A 15,470-nucleotide genomic window follows, 5' to 3' on the forward strand; every position below is an offset into this window, starting at 1 on the left:
CAGCCCCATAGCCCCATGGGCATCCCACGCAGGACTTCACCTGGGACGGGCAGGGTTGCAAGCCCGGGGTGATGGGGCATTTGGGACTGGGCTACAGGCAAAGGATGAAGGGTTTCCTCCTTCTCTGCCCGTTCCTAATGGCTCCTTTGAGACAAGCCGCATGACTCCCAGCCAGGAAACCTCACTGAGCTGTAAGTACAGGGCTTTTTGTTGGGACTGTTAATCTAAATCCATTGTACCTGGTTGGAAAAGCCCCCGTGTGCAATACTCCCTGCACTTGCTGCATCCTCACTTGAATGTCTATTAGCATCTTCCTTCCCACTCCCTTGGGTCCCCTCTACCAGTTAGAATAAATATACATAACTTCCATTTGAAAGCCTTTAAGAAAAAAATACGTTGTCAGGGGAAACTCTTCTAGCATTTCTTACAGATATGCTTGATCTGTTTTTATATTTTTTACTGTCATAAATGCATATATCAGAGATTTTTTTCTCCACAAGATACATATTTATTTGAATGCCCAACACCCAGCTCACACTGGGCTTGTGTAATTCTGATGGTTGTCTCCTTAAAATAGCTTACGATATATTTCAAAATTTATCAGAAAGAGACTGGGTTTATCTGTTCTATTTTACCAATCATTTATGGAAATTTTGCTTTAACTAAAGGAAAATTTTGCAAATTCACATTATTCCAGACAGACACATTTGTATTCTCTCTCCATTGAGAGAGAGAGACACCCAACCCCCCCAAAGCAAGCTTCTCTTTCCCAGCAGATACCCCTGCGGATGTGAGAGGGGTGCATGCTTTGATGATCCGTCAGGGGAGACCAGGCCAGGTCTTAGCTCAAACCTCGCTTTTGTTCCAAAGCTGAGCTTAGCTAGTCGTGAAACAAGCAGGGAAAAGAGTTATAAAACTACTAATTGCTGCTTTAGATTCCTAGATGAAAGCTGTATGTGGGCAGAAATAATTTGCTCTATTCAGGAGCGAACATCAGACAGTTCATGACCCTTCTCGCTCTGCTTCCTGCGCGGGAGGGACGGAGGGATTTCCCTGGGGTACAGAGGCTTGCAGGGCCTTGATGGCCACATTTCATTTTATTTTATTTATTTTTTTTTTGTGCTGGGAGAGAGGTAGGAGCCGGTTCCCTCCTGGCTCTCAGGGTTTGGCACGTCTCACCCAGAGCCGCAGCCGCACAGCGCAGCCGTGTGCCAGGGATGGTCCTGCTGAGCTGGAGCATGGCTTTAGGCTTGTCCCGCCATCCCAGCACGGCTCCCAGTAACCACCCAGCCTGCCCCGTGCCCCAGCCCCAAAACCACCATTCCTTTGATTTCGGTGACATTTGGCCTGGTCTCATGGAGCAGCTGCCACACAGGGCGAGCGCAGAGAGAGGCTGAGGACTGGTGTGGATAAGCCCGATTCCACAGACCCACCCCCCCCCCGTGTGTGTTTGTAGCCTGGACGCATGAGCAGGCTTCTGGAAGGAACCTGGATTAGTCATCCCCACCCCACAGATGGGCTGTGTGATGTCTTCCCTGGAAAAGCTAATCTGTCTCAGAAATCCCGATTTGTCCCTGAAAAGGAGTGTTTACACCTCTTTTTCTCCCCTGCTTTTGCCTTAAGCATTAAAAAAGTTGACCCTTATTTTTCTTTCCTCTCCTTTGAAAGGCAAGACAACAGTCTCTTAAGCTTTGAGGCTTCTCACAAGCCGGGTGCCTCCTCCAGACGGGGTGTAAGGGTTTTGTGGTGCAAAGCCTGTGTCTTTAAGGAGCCCTGGCTGGGAGATGCAGTGGAGTTAGCAGACGCCTTTGCCAGGCTATTTTACATAAACCTGGCATTTGCAGCACCCGCAGCCCCGCTCAGCTTAAAACCACACCTCTGGGGTTTATTTCTGACTGTTGCTCCGGTACCTGTTCCCCTCCAGCTCTGCTCTGACCTCCAGATTTAGATGTGGAAATGTCCTCCAGGTCCCTCCCGGTCTGGCAAACCTTTGATGTTGCATTTCTCAGACCCTGGAAATCATGCGGAGCCCTTCCCCTGCTTTGATGTTTGCCCCATAAACCCCGTGAGATGGCCGGTGCGCCACGCAGGGCTGGGGCGCAATGGGGTCTACAGGGGAACTGGGAGGGACACGCCTCGTGCTGCTTTCGGCAGCTGCTATTGGACTGGATTATCCCGTGCAGGGTCTGGTGGCACCTCAGCATCACTGCGGGCGCCACTGCAGCCTTTTCCCTTGGACCCGCTGCCTGTCTGTGCCCTCTGTCCCTGCCTCCATTAAAAGTTTGAAAATCTCAGTGGGCAGCAGAAGACAGAGAAGGTGAGGGATTCTTCTCGTAAGTGGCTGGCTGATGAAAACCAGGGAGGGGAGCCTTTGGGAGGGGGGACAGGCCAGTCTGGAGGTCACAAACACCTCAGTGACCGCTACAGCAAAAGCATCAGCGGCTGTGGAAGTCATGTCAGTAGCGGCAAAGACTCTGGAAGTGTCAGCAGATCCCAGGAGCAAGTCACGCCTAATAGCAAGGTTTTTCCAAAGCAGCCGATGCGTTGGGAAAAATGCAATTCCTCAAGCAAGAGCGCAAATGCAAGGTCTCACCTGAGGACACCCAATGCCTCTGAGTGGGGAGTGGGGGGACTGTGCGGGTACGGGGCTGCTCCACGCGTCCCCAGCCGTTTTGATGGATAAGGTAGGTGGAGAAATCTGATTTCAATCTGATCACAAACCTTCTTGTTTGCCTTTTTATTCTAAGCTTCTGATCAAGACAGGTGAATGCATTTGAAGGTGTGGGAACGCTTCTCTCTGTTAGATGCTTTAATGGCTTCTCGTAAGAAAATGGAATTTCTGCTGGATGGAAAAGCCCAGCTCCCCAAAACTTCTAAAAGCCTGAAACACAACAGAAATAAAAACTTTGATTTTTACTTCCCTACCAACATACAGGTTTTTAATTCAGAGTCATCAATGACTCTGAATCATGTTTTTGTTAAGTTTCAACATCATAAAATTAATCTTAATATTTTACATGACAGAACACACAGGAAGAAACAAAGCAGGCAGATCAATTGCTTTAACACTTCTTCCACTGAAATTCTCCCTAAAACTGACACCTCCTGGGGAACACTTTGATTTTGGCAAAACCGCCTTTGCTGCTGGGAAGACTGCACCATCTCAGGGCTTTTTGACTAGGTCTAATTAGCAACATACGTAGTCAGGCTGCAAAGCTCGTGGCAGAATCACCACGGCGGTGATTTGATGAGATCTGTTTTTTCCACAGAGGAGGCTCTTTGGGGGATAAATCCTCTCTTCAGTAACTAATTACCTGTTTGAACAAGGAAGGTCCCATGGATGAGGTGCCGGAGGTGCAGTAAACTGCCTTCCCATGGCCAGCAGCAAAGGAGAAACTTTAAGAGGTTAGGAAAAGCTTGACCTGGAAAAATTGTTGTGGTTTGTTTTTTTTTTTTTCCCCTTCCTCCCTTCCATACCACTGAAGAAGAACTGCCCAAAGGTGTTTCTCTCCCTCCCCTCTCCCTGGTCCTCCCTTTTCCAAACGCAAATATCCCTCCTCAGTCCCCAGGGTGTTCCTGGCCCCCTCACCCCGGAGCACCCAGATTCGGGGGAGCCCTGCCACCCCTCCAGCCCCACTGTGTCTCGCCCGCAGGTGGAACCAGCACCCGCTCTGCTGATCATGGTCAACAAGACCTTAAATTACTGGGGTCCCGGTTTTGAGGAGGACGTTATCAACATCAACGTGGGGGGTCTGAGAAGGCGGCTCAGCTCCAGCGCCCTCTCCAAGTTCCCCGACACCCGCTTGGGACGCCTGCTCTCCTGCGACTCCGAGGAGTCCATCCTGCAGCTCTGCGATGACTACGACGTGAGCGCCAGGGAGTTCTACTTCGACCGAAACCCCGGCTTCTTCCTCTATGTGCTCCACTTCTACCAGACGGGGAAGCTGCATGTCATGGAGGAGCTCTGCGTCTTCTCCTTCTGCCAGGAGATCGAGTACTGGGGCATCAACGAGTTCTTCCTGGACTCCTGCTGCAGCTACCGCTACCACGAGCGCAAGCTGGAGAGCCGGCACCACAACTGGGATGAGGAGAGCGAGGTCAGCAGTGTGGACACGTCCCCCGATGAGATCTCTGACATCAACCACGACCTGCTGCGCTACAGCACGCTGCGCTGCGGCAACGTGCGCAAACGCCTCTGGCTCACCATGGAGAACCCCGGCTACTCCATCCCCAGCAAACTCTTCAGCTTCGTGTCCATCAGCGTGGTGCTGGTTTCCATAGCCACCATGTGCATCCACAGCATGCCCGAGTACCAGCAGCTGGATGAGAACGGCAACATGCTCGATGAACCCGTCCTGCATAAGCTGGAGTATTTCTGTATCTCCTGGTTCACCTTTGAAGTGTCTTCCCGCCTCCTGCTCTCCCCCAACCCCAGGAAGTTCTTCAAGCACCCACTGAACCTGATTGACATTGTCTCGGTGCTGCCCTTCTACTTCACCCTCTTGGTGGACTTGACCATGGGCAGCGACTCAGAGCTGGGCAACCTGGGCAAGGTGGTGCAGGTGTTTCGGCTCATGAGGATATTCCGGGTGCTGAAGCTGGCTCGGCACTCCACCGGACTGAGGTCGCTGGGGGCCACCTTGAAGGTAAACTGGCTCTCTATCTCCTTATCTACTCCTATAGTCCCTGGGTAAGGAGGAGACCTCTGGTATGGCTGGGGGAGGTGGACATTCCAGTTCCCGGCATGCTACCAGCTCTGGATAGCATCTGGCGAGCATGCTTGGGGGTGGTGGGATGGGTTGTTGGTTTGTGCATCTGCTGAAGCAACCGAGTGTGAGGAGCGCCTCGTGAGCCCTCTCTGAGAGAGCAAATAGCAGTTCACCCCACTGCTCGCACACTTTGCTTCATGCAGAACTGGTGCTTCCAGGGACTCAGCCACTCCTTCTCCACTGTGGTGTGCAAGCCCTGTCGCGTGGTGTCGGAATAGACTCAGCCACGCATGGGTGGATGGTGATGTCCCACCAGAAATGGGGCAGTGCCTGGGCGGGCTGCGAGCAACCTGCTGGGTGTACCAGCACCAGCATGTGCAGCTCAGTGCTGCTCCTGTCCCCAGTCTGGGAGAAAGGGAAACCTCCTGAGGGCATGGTGACAGCCTGCCAGAGGCCAGTGTCCAGCCCCTAGTGTCTGTCCATCTAGGGAGATGTGGGGACCCTGGTCCAGCGGGGCTGACGCTTGGATGCTCGAGGGTGCGATGAGGTTGGGGACTGGCACATGGCTGACCGTGGGTGGTGCAGAGCAGCAATGGAAAGCAGAAGGTCAGCTGCAGGGCCCGGGATGACCAGCCCAAGGCAGGGTGCCTGTCCCCAGCAGCTGCCCCTCCATCTGCTGGGGAGGCCCAGGGGAATCACAGCTCACCCCAGGACTGTGCTGTCCTCAGGAGCAAAAACTGGATGGGGAGATGCTGAGACAGTGAAGGACCAGGGTCTAGGTGTGCCGGGAGGTGGCAGCCCTGCAGGTTTGGCAAAAGGAGGTCCTCACCCTCCAGGGCATGCCCCAAAGCCGTGTGTCTCCAGACCCCCTCTGCAGCACCCTCAGTGTCCTTAGGCTGGCCAAGGTCATTCTTCAGTGACAAGAATCAAAGCGCAAGACCATCAGGCAACCCTCACCAGGGAGCCGTCCCCCTCATGCTGGGGTCCACGTGCCCGAATTTGGGGAGGGTGAAAATGTGCTTACGCAGGAAATCCAGCTTGATGCAGAGGCCAATTAAACTCAGCCTTTAATTGTCTCTAATTCTTGGCGATCACATCAAGAGAAATCCTGAAGCCGACGCTCAACCCTGCCAAGACGCAGCGATGTGCACTCCCGATGCCCCACCGCACACGGGGCTTGTGCTGGGCACAGGGAGGGGGTCACTGGGCAAACATCTCCTCTCCTTGTGGGACTGCTCATGAAATACCTCTGTACTTTTTCCTCCTTCAAACCAAGGCTCTGCCAAACAAACGGCCAGGGAAAGCCATCTTCAGAACAGAGCTTGAAATTCAGCCAAAGGGATGCTCTCTTCCCACAGAGCCCCTGGTGCTGCCTCCACCAAAGGGCCATCGCAGAGGTGAAGCGGGCAGAGCTGGGGCTGGGGACACTCCGATTCTCGCTGCCGCAGCCAGGGCAGGGCTGGCATGGTGCCAGGTCCTGGTGTCGGCAGGACCTGGCTGCCAGGGTTGGACCCGTTCCTGTGGATGAGGCACGGAGAAGAGCAACCCTCAAGTGGAGATGGGGACAAGGATGGGCAGGAGGAAAGGTCCTGTGTCAGCTTCTGCTGGGAAGTAGGACCAGCCCAGCACTAATCCTGCAAATCCTACAGAGCATCAGAAAAAAAATGAGGGAAAAAAAAATTCCTGGCATCTTCAAAGCCTACTGAAAACAAGGCCCGGGGAGGATTGTGTGGAATGAAGATGCCTGGAGTCGACCTGTGTCATACGCACTTCTGAACACTCACCTTGACGAGCAATTAGCAAGTGGCAGACCTGTGTAACACTGCTTGCGGAATTTAAATAAAATCATACACGTGAGAAGGGCTCCCTGAACCCTTTCTGCGCTCCGTTTAAGCGTGAACAACGCGTTGCAGCAGAGCGAACACTGCCGGGCTCATCTGCATGTTGTGAAGCAGCAGAGGAGATGGGGGAGCCGGCAGCGTTCCGGCCCCAGCCTCTGCCGAGCCGCTGATTCACCCAGTGACGTGCTGGAAAGTGCCGCTTCCCGGGGACTCCGGAGCCAGCTGTAAACGGGGATGAGCGAAGACACAAACCTGACGCAGCAGCTCGGGGTGGTGATTTACCGGGCACATAAATTACAACGTCTCGTTAATCATAATTTACTTCCTATCGCAAGAGCATAAAGCAGCAGCAGAGGAGGAAAGGCTGTTAACAGATGGGAAGCGGGAGCGACGGCTCTGGCAAGCTGAGTGATTGTCCCCCTGCCACAAAAGTGCCAGCGGAGGGATTTCTGTCATTTGTGCATCATAAACCCTGAACCGCCCGCAGATTGCTTGAGGCCTGATCCAGGGTCTGTTGGATTTGAAGAGGGGCTTCCTGCACGTCTCCTCTTCCTCCCTGCCGTGCACGACACCCGTGACCGCTACGGCAGCGTCCCGGGCGCGGGTTGGGTGCCTGGCTCCCACGGGCCGTCAGTAGGTGTTAGGTGCCGGGGGATCTAGGCTTCTGGATCTGCAGGAGCTGCTGCCTGACTCCCTAGAGGCCTAAACACACAAATAGGTCGGAAGAGCTGGAATTGCATGTCCCCAGACAGCGGATGCATCTCCTCGCTGTCACTACCAGAGGCCATCTCCGTGCTCAGTCCCTGTGCTGGTGTCTCCAGCCTGGCTCAAACCAGGCTCCTCCATTTCGTTTGCCTTCTGCTGTACTGGAGGAGAGATGTGCGTTTGGCAGGGGAAGAAGCCCACACGTGACCCATGGCTGTCCCAAGGGCAGGAGCCCAGAGGCTGCTGTTGGGGTGACTGCTTCCCCGGAGCCTTTTATCGCCCAGCATCGCCTCCCCCAGGGCTGGCTGCACCCCCACCTAAAGCCCAGCCAAGCCTACACCCCACCCCAACCCCAGCTGCACCTGCCCACCCCTGGCTCAATGAGCCAACCACACATTTTGAGGATAAATGGGTGCAAACATGTGGCAGCCGGTGCCTGAGGATCAGCTGGGAGATTCCTGGAGCCCCTCGCCGTGCCACGAGCCCTAACCCTGCTCGTAAATTAAAGCGTAGGAGCTGCCGCGCTGCCTGACTTCCCCCTCGCTTTCACCCTCCAACACATCCCAGGGCCATAACCGATTCTCTTTAAAGATGTATAAGGTCATTTGGCTCTGCCGCTCCCCAGCTGGGACGCATAGACGTGCTGGTGAGCTCCAGCCGGGACCAAGCCTCTCATGGCCAAGCGATACATCCTTGAAACGCGGTGACTCCGAGCCATTTGTCCTTCCCAAGGAGCTCCCTCGGAGCTACTGGAGGGCATTTGCAGCCACAGGCCATGGCAGAGGAGGAGGAGGAGGTTATTTCCCCTCGGTATTACTGCCACCCCATGGGGTGGGTGCTGAGAGCAGCCCACCCTGACGCTGGATGGATCCCCGCACTGACCTGACGACCAGGGCTGCTTGGATTCCTGTCAGCTTGGACGTTCACTTTGAGTCTCCCGTAGAGAAGCAGCAAAACCTGAAGGGAGATGTAATTATCTCCAAAATGGCAGCATTTGCAAGAAAACTCTCCCCCTGGACAAGCCCTTCTGCCTGCAGGCTGCCCTGCAGACATGGCTGGAGACCCCTCACCCTCGTTGGGTGCTGTGTGGGTGCCAACGGCCCACCCGTAACCCGCTGTCGGCGTCCTACAGCCGGCTCAAACACAGGTTAAAGACATCTAGAACCTCAGGGTTCGGGTATCCCCGGGAATGGGACCACAGGGGACAGAAATTGGGGCAGGGGGTAGTTTCTACCACCCCTGGAGCTGTGTTCCATGAGCGCAATATCCCTCCCCGGCCTGCTGAACTCTGCCCGCCGGAGCATCCCTCCTACCCCAGTGGGTAACGAAGGATTAAATGGACCCTGGGGCTGTAGACAGGATGCAGGAGGGAGCAGGTGAGTCCCTGGGGCTCTGGTTGTGGGGTCCCCAGCAGCCGGGGGACCCGGGGTTGGAGCTGGAGCTGAGCCTGCAGCAGAGGCGCGCAGCCTCCCCGTGAGCGCATCGCCGGCGTCTCGGGAAAATACAAATCGCCTCACTTAGAGGCTGCCCATTAGGTGGTTTCTGGGGACCTGCCAAGATAAAAGGAAAAATGTGTCTAAATATTGTTAGCCGAGATCCGGTCGGAGCGAGGGCTGGAGGCACTGGAGCAGCCGCTGCCTGGGAACCCCAGCCGGGCAGCACTGGGCCCCGTTCCCTGCCGGCACCACTGCCCCATCCCAGGCTGGTGGAGGGCAGAGGGGTGGCTGTGGGTGCCAGGGCTGATTTTTTGCCAGCGGGACACCGCACGGCAGAGATGGATAGAGGCAAGGAGATCCCGGCGTGCAGGGCTGTATCGGCACTGCAGCATCCCAGTGCCCCGGGTGTGGTGGCACCTGCTGACCACCGCTCTGCTTTGCCTTCCAGCACAGCTACCGGGAGGTGGGGATCCTGCTGCTCTACCTGGCTGTGGGGGTCTCTGTCTTCTCCGGCGTGGCCTACACCGCTGAGAAGGAGGAAGACGTCGGCTTCGACACCATCCCAGCGTGCTGGTGGTGGGGCACGGTCAGCATGACCACCGTGGGCTACGGCGACGTGGTGCCTGTCACCGTGGCGGGCAAGCTGGCTGCCTCGGGCTGCATCCTGGGGGGCATCCTGGTCGTGGCACTGCCCATCACCATCATCTTCAATAAGTTCTCCCACTTCTACCGCAAGCAGAAGGCGCTGGAGGCAGCCGTGAGGAACAGCGGGAAGAAAGACCCGGAGGATGTGGAGAGCATATCCAGCCACGACCGAGACTCGGAAGCCCTGAGTGAGAGTTCCCTGGGCAGAGGCAGCCCCGACCGCCGCGGTCTGACCCCCGGCGCCCACCCCACACCCTGACCCCACCGTGCTGCAGCACCGGGGTGTGTGCACCAGGACACAGCAAAGAAGCCAGGCTCTCCCGGTCTCACACTGTGCCTGGCATCAAACCCCCCAGCGAAGGACAGGAGGGGTTGGAGGAGATGCCCAGCGGGTGCTGGCTGCTTCCAGCTCCCGGGACGCAGAGGCTGGGTCCACCTGGACGTGTCCCAGCCTTCACCCAGGGACGGCCCTGCTCCCCTGTGGCTGCAAACGGAGGCTGTGGTGCTGGACATAGCCCTGCCAGAAAGAGAGGGAGACAAAAAGAAATACAGGTGATGTCCGATCAAGCACTGCCCCGGCTGCGTGAGTGAGGGGGATGTTGCTCTGCCCTGAGGTTTTTCTGTTGTTCAGGGTGAGGTAAAGCAGCCTGAGAGGGAGGCAGCCCCTGGCAGGGCTAGGTGCCCTTGCAGGTCCCGTGCCAGGTTGGCATCAACCCCAGCCCCAACCTCATTCTACCCCAGCTGGAAACGGCCTCAAAAGGCTCAGCTGCCCCGCTGGCCACGGGGGAAAGGGGGCTGGAAATGAGTCTGTATGGGAGGAGATGTGGTGTCCGGCTCAGGGTGAGCCCCACTGTCCCCACCCCTGCAATGGGACCGACTGGACCTCACCGTCCTTCCATTGCAGGTGGGGCTTAACCACGCTCCTGTGCCACCACGCCGGGACCTCCCCAGGGATCCGGGTCTGGGGGCTGTGCTGGTAGCGTGGCGTGGCTGGGAGCAGTGTCCGTGTAGGGGGACACCAGCCAGGGATGACCCGGGAAAAGGGACGCTGTCCTCCGAGACAGGAGCAGCTGGAGGGGATGAAGCTGATGGGACTGGGGGGGCCACCCCCGGTGGGACTCTCCCCTCAAGCCCTTTGCTCCATGGGGCTCCCATGCTGCGGGGCATCTGTTTCGGAGGAGCCACTGGTCTCTGTGTCCACTGGCACCCAGCCCCCAGGAGAAGAGGCAGAGTCCCTGTCAGGGAGCAGGCATGGGGGAATGCTCCCAGGCACCGAGAAGCTGCCTCTGCCATGGCCGTACGTTTGTGATTCCCACCGCAGGAAGAGCTGTGGTCCACACCCTGGTCCCCTTTGCCACGTCCCCCAGCCCGGCTGCGCTCTGCTGCCTCGTCCCTTCCTGCCTTGAGGCCAGGAAGGGGCAGGAGCAGGGTCACACCAGCATGGGCATCACCTCTGTCCCCACAGGGAACCAAGCTCCGCAGTGCCAGTGCCCTCACCGTCCCTCTGCGGGGAGGGAGCCCCCACCGAGTCCCCAGGAGAGCAGGGACAGACGGGATCTCGCCCTGCTCCTCATCACCGCAGCCTCTGAGCACCTCACAGCTGGGCAGGGAGGTCCGAGCCCCCTCCCCACCTGGATCCCCAACCCAGCTGACACGTTTGGGGCTGCTCCCAGCACAGCGTTAATTCCCTACGGAGTTTTTCCTTGACTCCCAGTTCTCCATTTGGAAACCGTGCAGCTCCTTTGTGCACAGAGGAATACAGCCAGCTGTGCCCGTAGCAGGAGAAACGTGCGCTCTGCAATCACCTAATCAGCTCACTAAGATGTTGACGGCTGCGGGGTGGCCCTAGGCACCGGGATCGTGGTGTTTGCCGCTGGTTGTCCTGGCTGGTTTTGGGCACCGCCGCAGCTGCCGGCGCTGGCTCTGCCTGTAGCAACCTCCTGATCATGGGGAAGAAAGGACAAATCAACGCCCGTGTACGTCCAGCCTTTCCGAACCCCAGCGGGACTCAGGGAGGGGTCCCCAAGGAACAGTGGTGTGGGATGGGAGGGTGCTCACGCTCCTGGCGTCATCGAGTCTTCCAGTACCGATGGTTTGGGTTCGCTCTGCGCTTGTTCTTACGGAGAGCTGGGACCGGTGAGCTCCATTGTCTGCTCCGGCCAGCTCCCGCTGCACCGTTACTTGAATAAAGGAAGGAGTTTCCCTTTCTGCCCATAAATATTCCAGTAGCAAAATGTATTAAAATGTGAAGACTAAATTACATGTATTAATTAAAAAGCATTATGCAAATAATTAAAAGAGCATGTAAATTAATTTTCTATCTATGCATGGGATGCAGACTGTATATTTTATTAAAGACTGAAGTGACCCGCTTGGCGGCTGGTTTTCTGTTCCCCGGCAGCTCGGCGTGCCCGTGCCCGTGTGGCCAAGCTGGGGCCAGGTCAGTGGGTCGGGGCAAGCAGCCCCCGTGGAGCAGGAGCAGCTGGGCAGCTCCCGGAGCGATGCCAGGTCCCCGTGAGCCAACTCCAGGCACCGCGTCGGAGCACAGCGCAGCTCCCACCCGGTGTCATCCCTGTCCCGACAACGGGTGACAGCCAGTCCTTGTGCCCAGAGGTGGAGCTGGAGCATTTTGGACAACCCATCTCCCAGGGGGGCCAGTGAACCGGGTGTCCCTGGGGTGCAAGGGAATGGGATCAAGCCAGCAGGCTCCGGGAAGAGCCGCACAGGGAGCCAGGCATTGTGGCCGGGAGGGAAGCGCAGAGCAGCTTTCCCGAGATGAGAGGATCACAACGAACATTAGAAATGCAGGATGATTCCTACAGCAAAGAGCTTGTCCTACTACGCATGGGTCGCTCCTCCATCAGGGAGCCCAGGGTCCGCTGGCTGTGGCTGTTAGCAAGGGCAGGGGATCTGTGCCTGGGATGAGGAGGGGATCCAGCACACTGCATTCCGGAGACCCGGGAGGAGCTGGTCCATCACACCAACAGCAGCTGCCTTCATCCCCCATCCACCCCGCTGCTCTCATTAGCTCCAAGTGTTAAAGCCAGGAGGGCTGAAGCCCACTCAGACAAACTCAGGGCAGCTTGTGCAGGCCAGCAGCTGTTTGAATACCACAGCTGTGCTGAAACCCCCTCTCCTGGCATGGAGAACGTCCCCTCGGCTGTGGTGGCCCTCATCACATCCTCTGATTCTTCCCTTGCTGCAAAGGCAAAGCTCAGACTGGCTTCCAGCGCCCAGCCAGCAAACTGCCCGCAACAGGGACTGCGGCCATCTGCAGATGAGAGCTATCACTAATTAAGCTGAGCTATCACTAATTAAGCTATGCTATCCCAGGCTGTTCGTAGGCTTGGAAGGAGCCCCTTGGGAGGTTTAGGAGAGCTCTAAGGACAGCACCAGGCTGCCTGAGGAAACAACCTTTGCACTTGCAGAGGGTTGAAGCCCCCAGACAGAGCTGAGCACGCAAGGAGCAGCATCTCCAGCCACCCTCAGCACGCCCAGCACCAATTTCCTCTCCAGAGGTATCTCCCCAGCATGTCCAGCTACTTCAAGGGGGTGGCTGCTCTTTGGGAGCCGGCTCTCCTCTGTTCCAGGGGGTGTAGCTTGTGCTCTGATGCTGCCTGGGCTTTATCCTCCTTTATCCTGAAGGCATAAAAGGCTGAGCTCGCTCCTGACGCTGCAAGTGGCCTCTGATGCTCTGAAATGAGGGGGGTGTCTCTGGGCTGCCTGTCTGCAGGGGAGGGAAAGACTTAGTGCTGCTCTCCCTGCGTCAAGTGCCTTCCTCCGCTAGATGTGATAGGAGGGGACGATTAAAATAGAGTTTAATCTTTATTCCTTTGAGAGTTTTTCCATTTAAAAAAAAATTCCACACGCTGTTAATCTTTTCAAGGCAAAAGCTCCCCTAACTTGGGGGTTAAAAGCAAGGCAGGGCCCCCTGTGAGCCCCTCTGCCGTGCTGCAACGACGGCTGCCCTCGGAGAGGGGCTGGGGTTGCTCCAGGCTTGGGGTTGGGAAAGCCACAAAAGCTGTTTTCTTTTTTTAGCCTCCTGCTCTCTGCGAAGACATTAGGATTTGTATGGCTATGAGTAACTGCACCAGGAAAATCCTCCCACTGCTGTGCCGGCAGATCTAGCAGAGCTCGGGTTCTGCGGAGCAGGGAGGAGTTCGCAGGGAGGAGGGCGCAGAAAGGTGCCCAGCACCAGGGGAGTGGGTGATCACAGCCCACGTTCGTGTTACCAAGACACTCTGGGTTGCCAGGACTGGTCTAACTCAGTATTTCTAAGGCAAGTAGGAAATTCATGTTCTTTTCTTAACCCCTAATCAGTTTTCCAGAGAGTGACTGCATTTTTATTGGGTACAGCGGGGAAATCAATTAAACACTTTATCACGTTATTTCTACAAAAGCCGCTCTCCACCCTCACAAAATGATTGATGAAAGACTAACTCTTGCCTCCAGGGAATGACAATTAAGGAGTGACCTTATTAAGCTGTTTCATGCAGCTGAGAATTAGACAGCTCTGCTCAAAGAGACAAAGCAAACATTACTTTCGCTTAAAACTTCTTTACCAACTTCCAGATGTGTGGTGACCCTGAGCGTGGTTGGTGCACTCGGCTGTTATTGGAAATCCCGGAGATTTTACAGGGCTTTATCCGTAGGAAGGAAAGACTCCTCACCAGCAGCGTTTCTGGGATCTCTCCTACAGCCCTGCTGATCCCAGTTCAGGGAATCAAAAATCAGAGCTGACTGCTTGAGTATTTAGACGTTAAATGTTAAATCAGCATTACTTGTAATTCCTGTATTTGCTGAACTATGTATGGAGAGCAGTAAAGACAACAGTGTGTAATTCCATTTTTTTAAACAAAATTATGCTAAAACTTTCTCCGGGTAGGAAGCCCCCAGGTCTGCATATACTCACGGGTTCGCTTTAGCCTTTATCTGGCCCGTAGCTACGATACTTCGCTGTAGGAAACACAAACTCAAGGCTTTTGTTCCAACCGTTTGAGATAGTGAACTGAACAGCCTTGAAGGGTGAAATCAAGCTAACCAAGTATGCCTAGACAGGTCAGACAATTTCAGGAAATGAAAAACACAGGTCAGGCGTGCAGGGAAGCACAGCACCAGCCATGCATGTTCACATCCAGACCTCGAACCTGGTGAGAGCAGCAGAGCGGAAAAACTGCCCTGCGCCTTTGTTTCGAGATCATCCTCTGTGTGGTCACGGAGCGACAGGCCAGAGCTTGTCAGCCTCTCGGGGCTGAGGAAAGGCCACCCTACAGCTCAGCTGTCCGCTGGTTGTGCAGAGTCAGGTCTGCAGGAGGCTGTTCCGCTGCTGCGACCACCCCGGATGGGATTCAGGGATTCCAGATGGGATTCAGGGACTCCGGGCTCCCCCCGCTTCCAGCACTGTATTGATTTTAATAGCGACAGCCTAGAGGGGAGCAGAACAGACTGTGCTTCGTAGATGGAACTGAGTTGTTTTAAAGTTCTTAAACAAGTTGGCTGTCTTCCTGGATTCTTAAATTAAAGGGCAATTAAGTCACTTTCACTCTGGAAAGAGCTGATGGGTGTTTCCCGGTTTGACTCTCTAAAATTTTGCCAGAGTGATTAATGCAATGAAAAATTGTCAACTCTCAAGCTCGGGCTGTCAGCCAACACGCAAAGCACTCATCAAAAGCACGTGCTCAGACTCCTTTGGCCCGTGGACAGGAGGAAACGGGACAAAACGAGGGTGTAAGAAAGAGTGGCTGGGCGTAAAGGACACCGGCACAGCAACATCTCTGCCTCAGCACTGGTAGTTACTATGGGAGGAGGAGAAAACTGCTGGTGCTATGGGTTTCGTGGAAAGTTGACTTTCCCCGCTATGGGGGATAAAAACCTGGCCCCAGCTCAAAGTTACCTGTCAGTGTGGGTTTTGTTAGTTATATGCATTAATATCTGTGCAGCAGGTGCACTGCTCCCAGCACACGAACACTGCCGCGGTACGGCTGCAGTGCTGCTGCCGCACTGGGAGTACAACACTCCCTTCGTGCTGGGGCTCCACGCTCTCCTGGTAATGCTGCTGAGAACATCCAAGGGCTCCAGGCTTTCCCAGTTACTAGAAATGCCCACAGTCGTCTCCTTCCCCTTGATTTCCACAC

At 55.6% G+C, this 15,470-nt stretch overlaps 2 protein-coding genes across 2 annotated transcripts in view; one reads left to right on the forward strand and one right to left on the reverse strand.

Moving 5' to 3' along the window:
* The first annotated feature begins 3,659 nt into the window (after positions 1 to 3,659).
* On the forward strand, positions 3,660 to 11,694 carry KCNS1 (potassium voltage-gated channel modifier subfamily S member 1). Its single transcript, XM_086760324.1, has 3 exons — positions 3,660 to 4,646; positions 9,140 to 9,728; positions 9,980 to 11,694. Exons 1-2 carry the CDS (start codon positions 3,681 to 3,683, stop codon positions 9,593 to 9,595), a joined length of 1,422 nt encoding a protein of 473 aa, XP_086616450.1. The 5' UTR covers positions 3,660 to 3,680; the 3' UTR covers positions 9,596 to 9,728; positions 9,980 to 11,694.
* A 1,454-nt stretch (positions 11,695 to 13,148) lies between these two features.
* STK4 (serine/threonine kinase 4) overlaps positions 13,149 to 15,470 on the reverse strand; it is a 50,204-nt gene continuing 47,882 nt past the window's right edge. Inside the window, exon 12 of the mRNA XM_086760321.1 lies at positions 13,149 to 14,761. The gene's annotated coding sequence lies outside the window, so the exon portion shown is untranslated. The remainder of the gene's footprint in view (positions 14,762 to 15,470) is intronic.

This window comes from Chlamydotis macqueenii, chromosome 16, assembly GCF_036417535.1.
Source record: "Chlamydotis macqueenii isolate bChlMac1 chromosome 16, bChlMac1.mat, whole genome shotgun sequence".
In the NCBI taxonomy this organism is placed as follows: Eukaryota; Metazoa; Chordata; class Aves; order Otidiformes; family Otididae; genus Chlamydotis; species Chlamydotis macqueenii.

Excerpts from the sequence above, each read along its gene's own strand:
- KCNS1 (XM_086760324.1), top strand. The coding sequence starts at position 3,681 with ATGGTCAACAAGACCTTAAATTACTGGGGTCCCGGTTTTGAGGAGGAC. Across the intron at positions 4,647-9,139 it reads CGCTGGGGGCCACCTTGAAG|CACAGCTACCGGGAGGTGGG; the intron begins GTAAACTGGCTC and ends TTTGCCTTCCAG.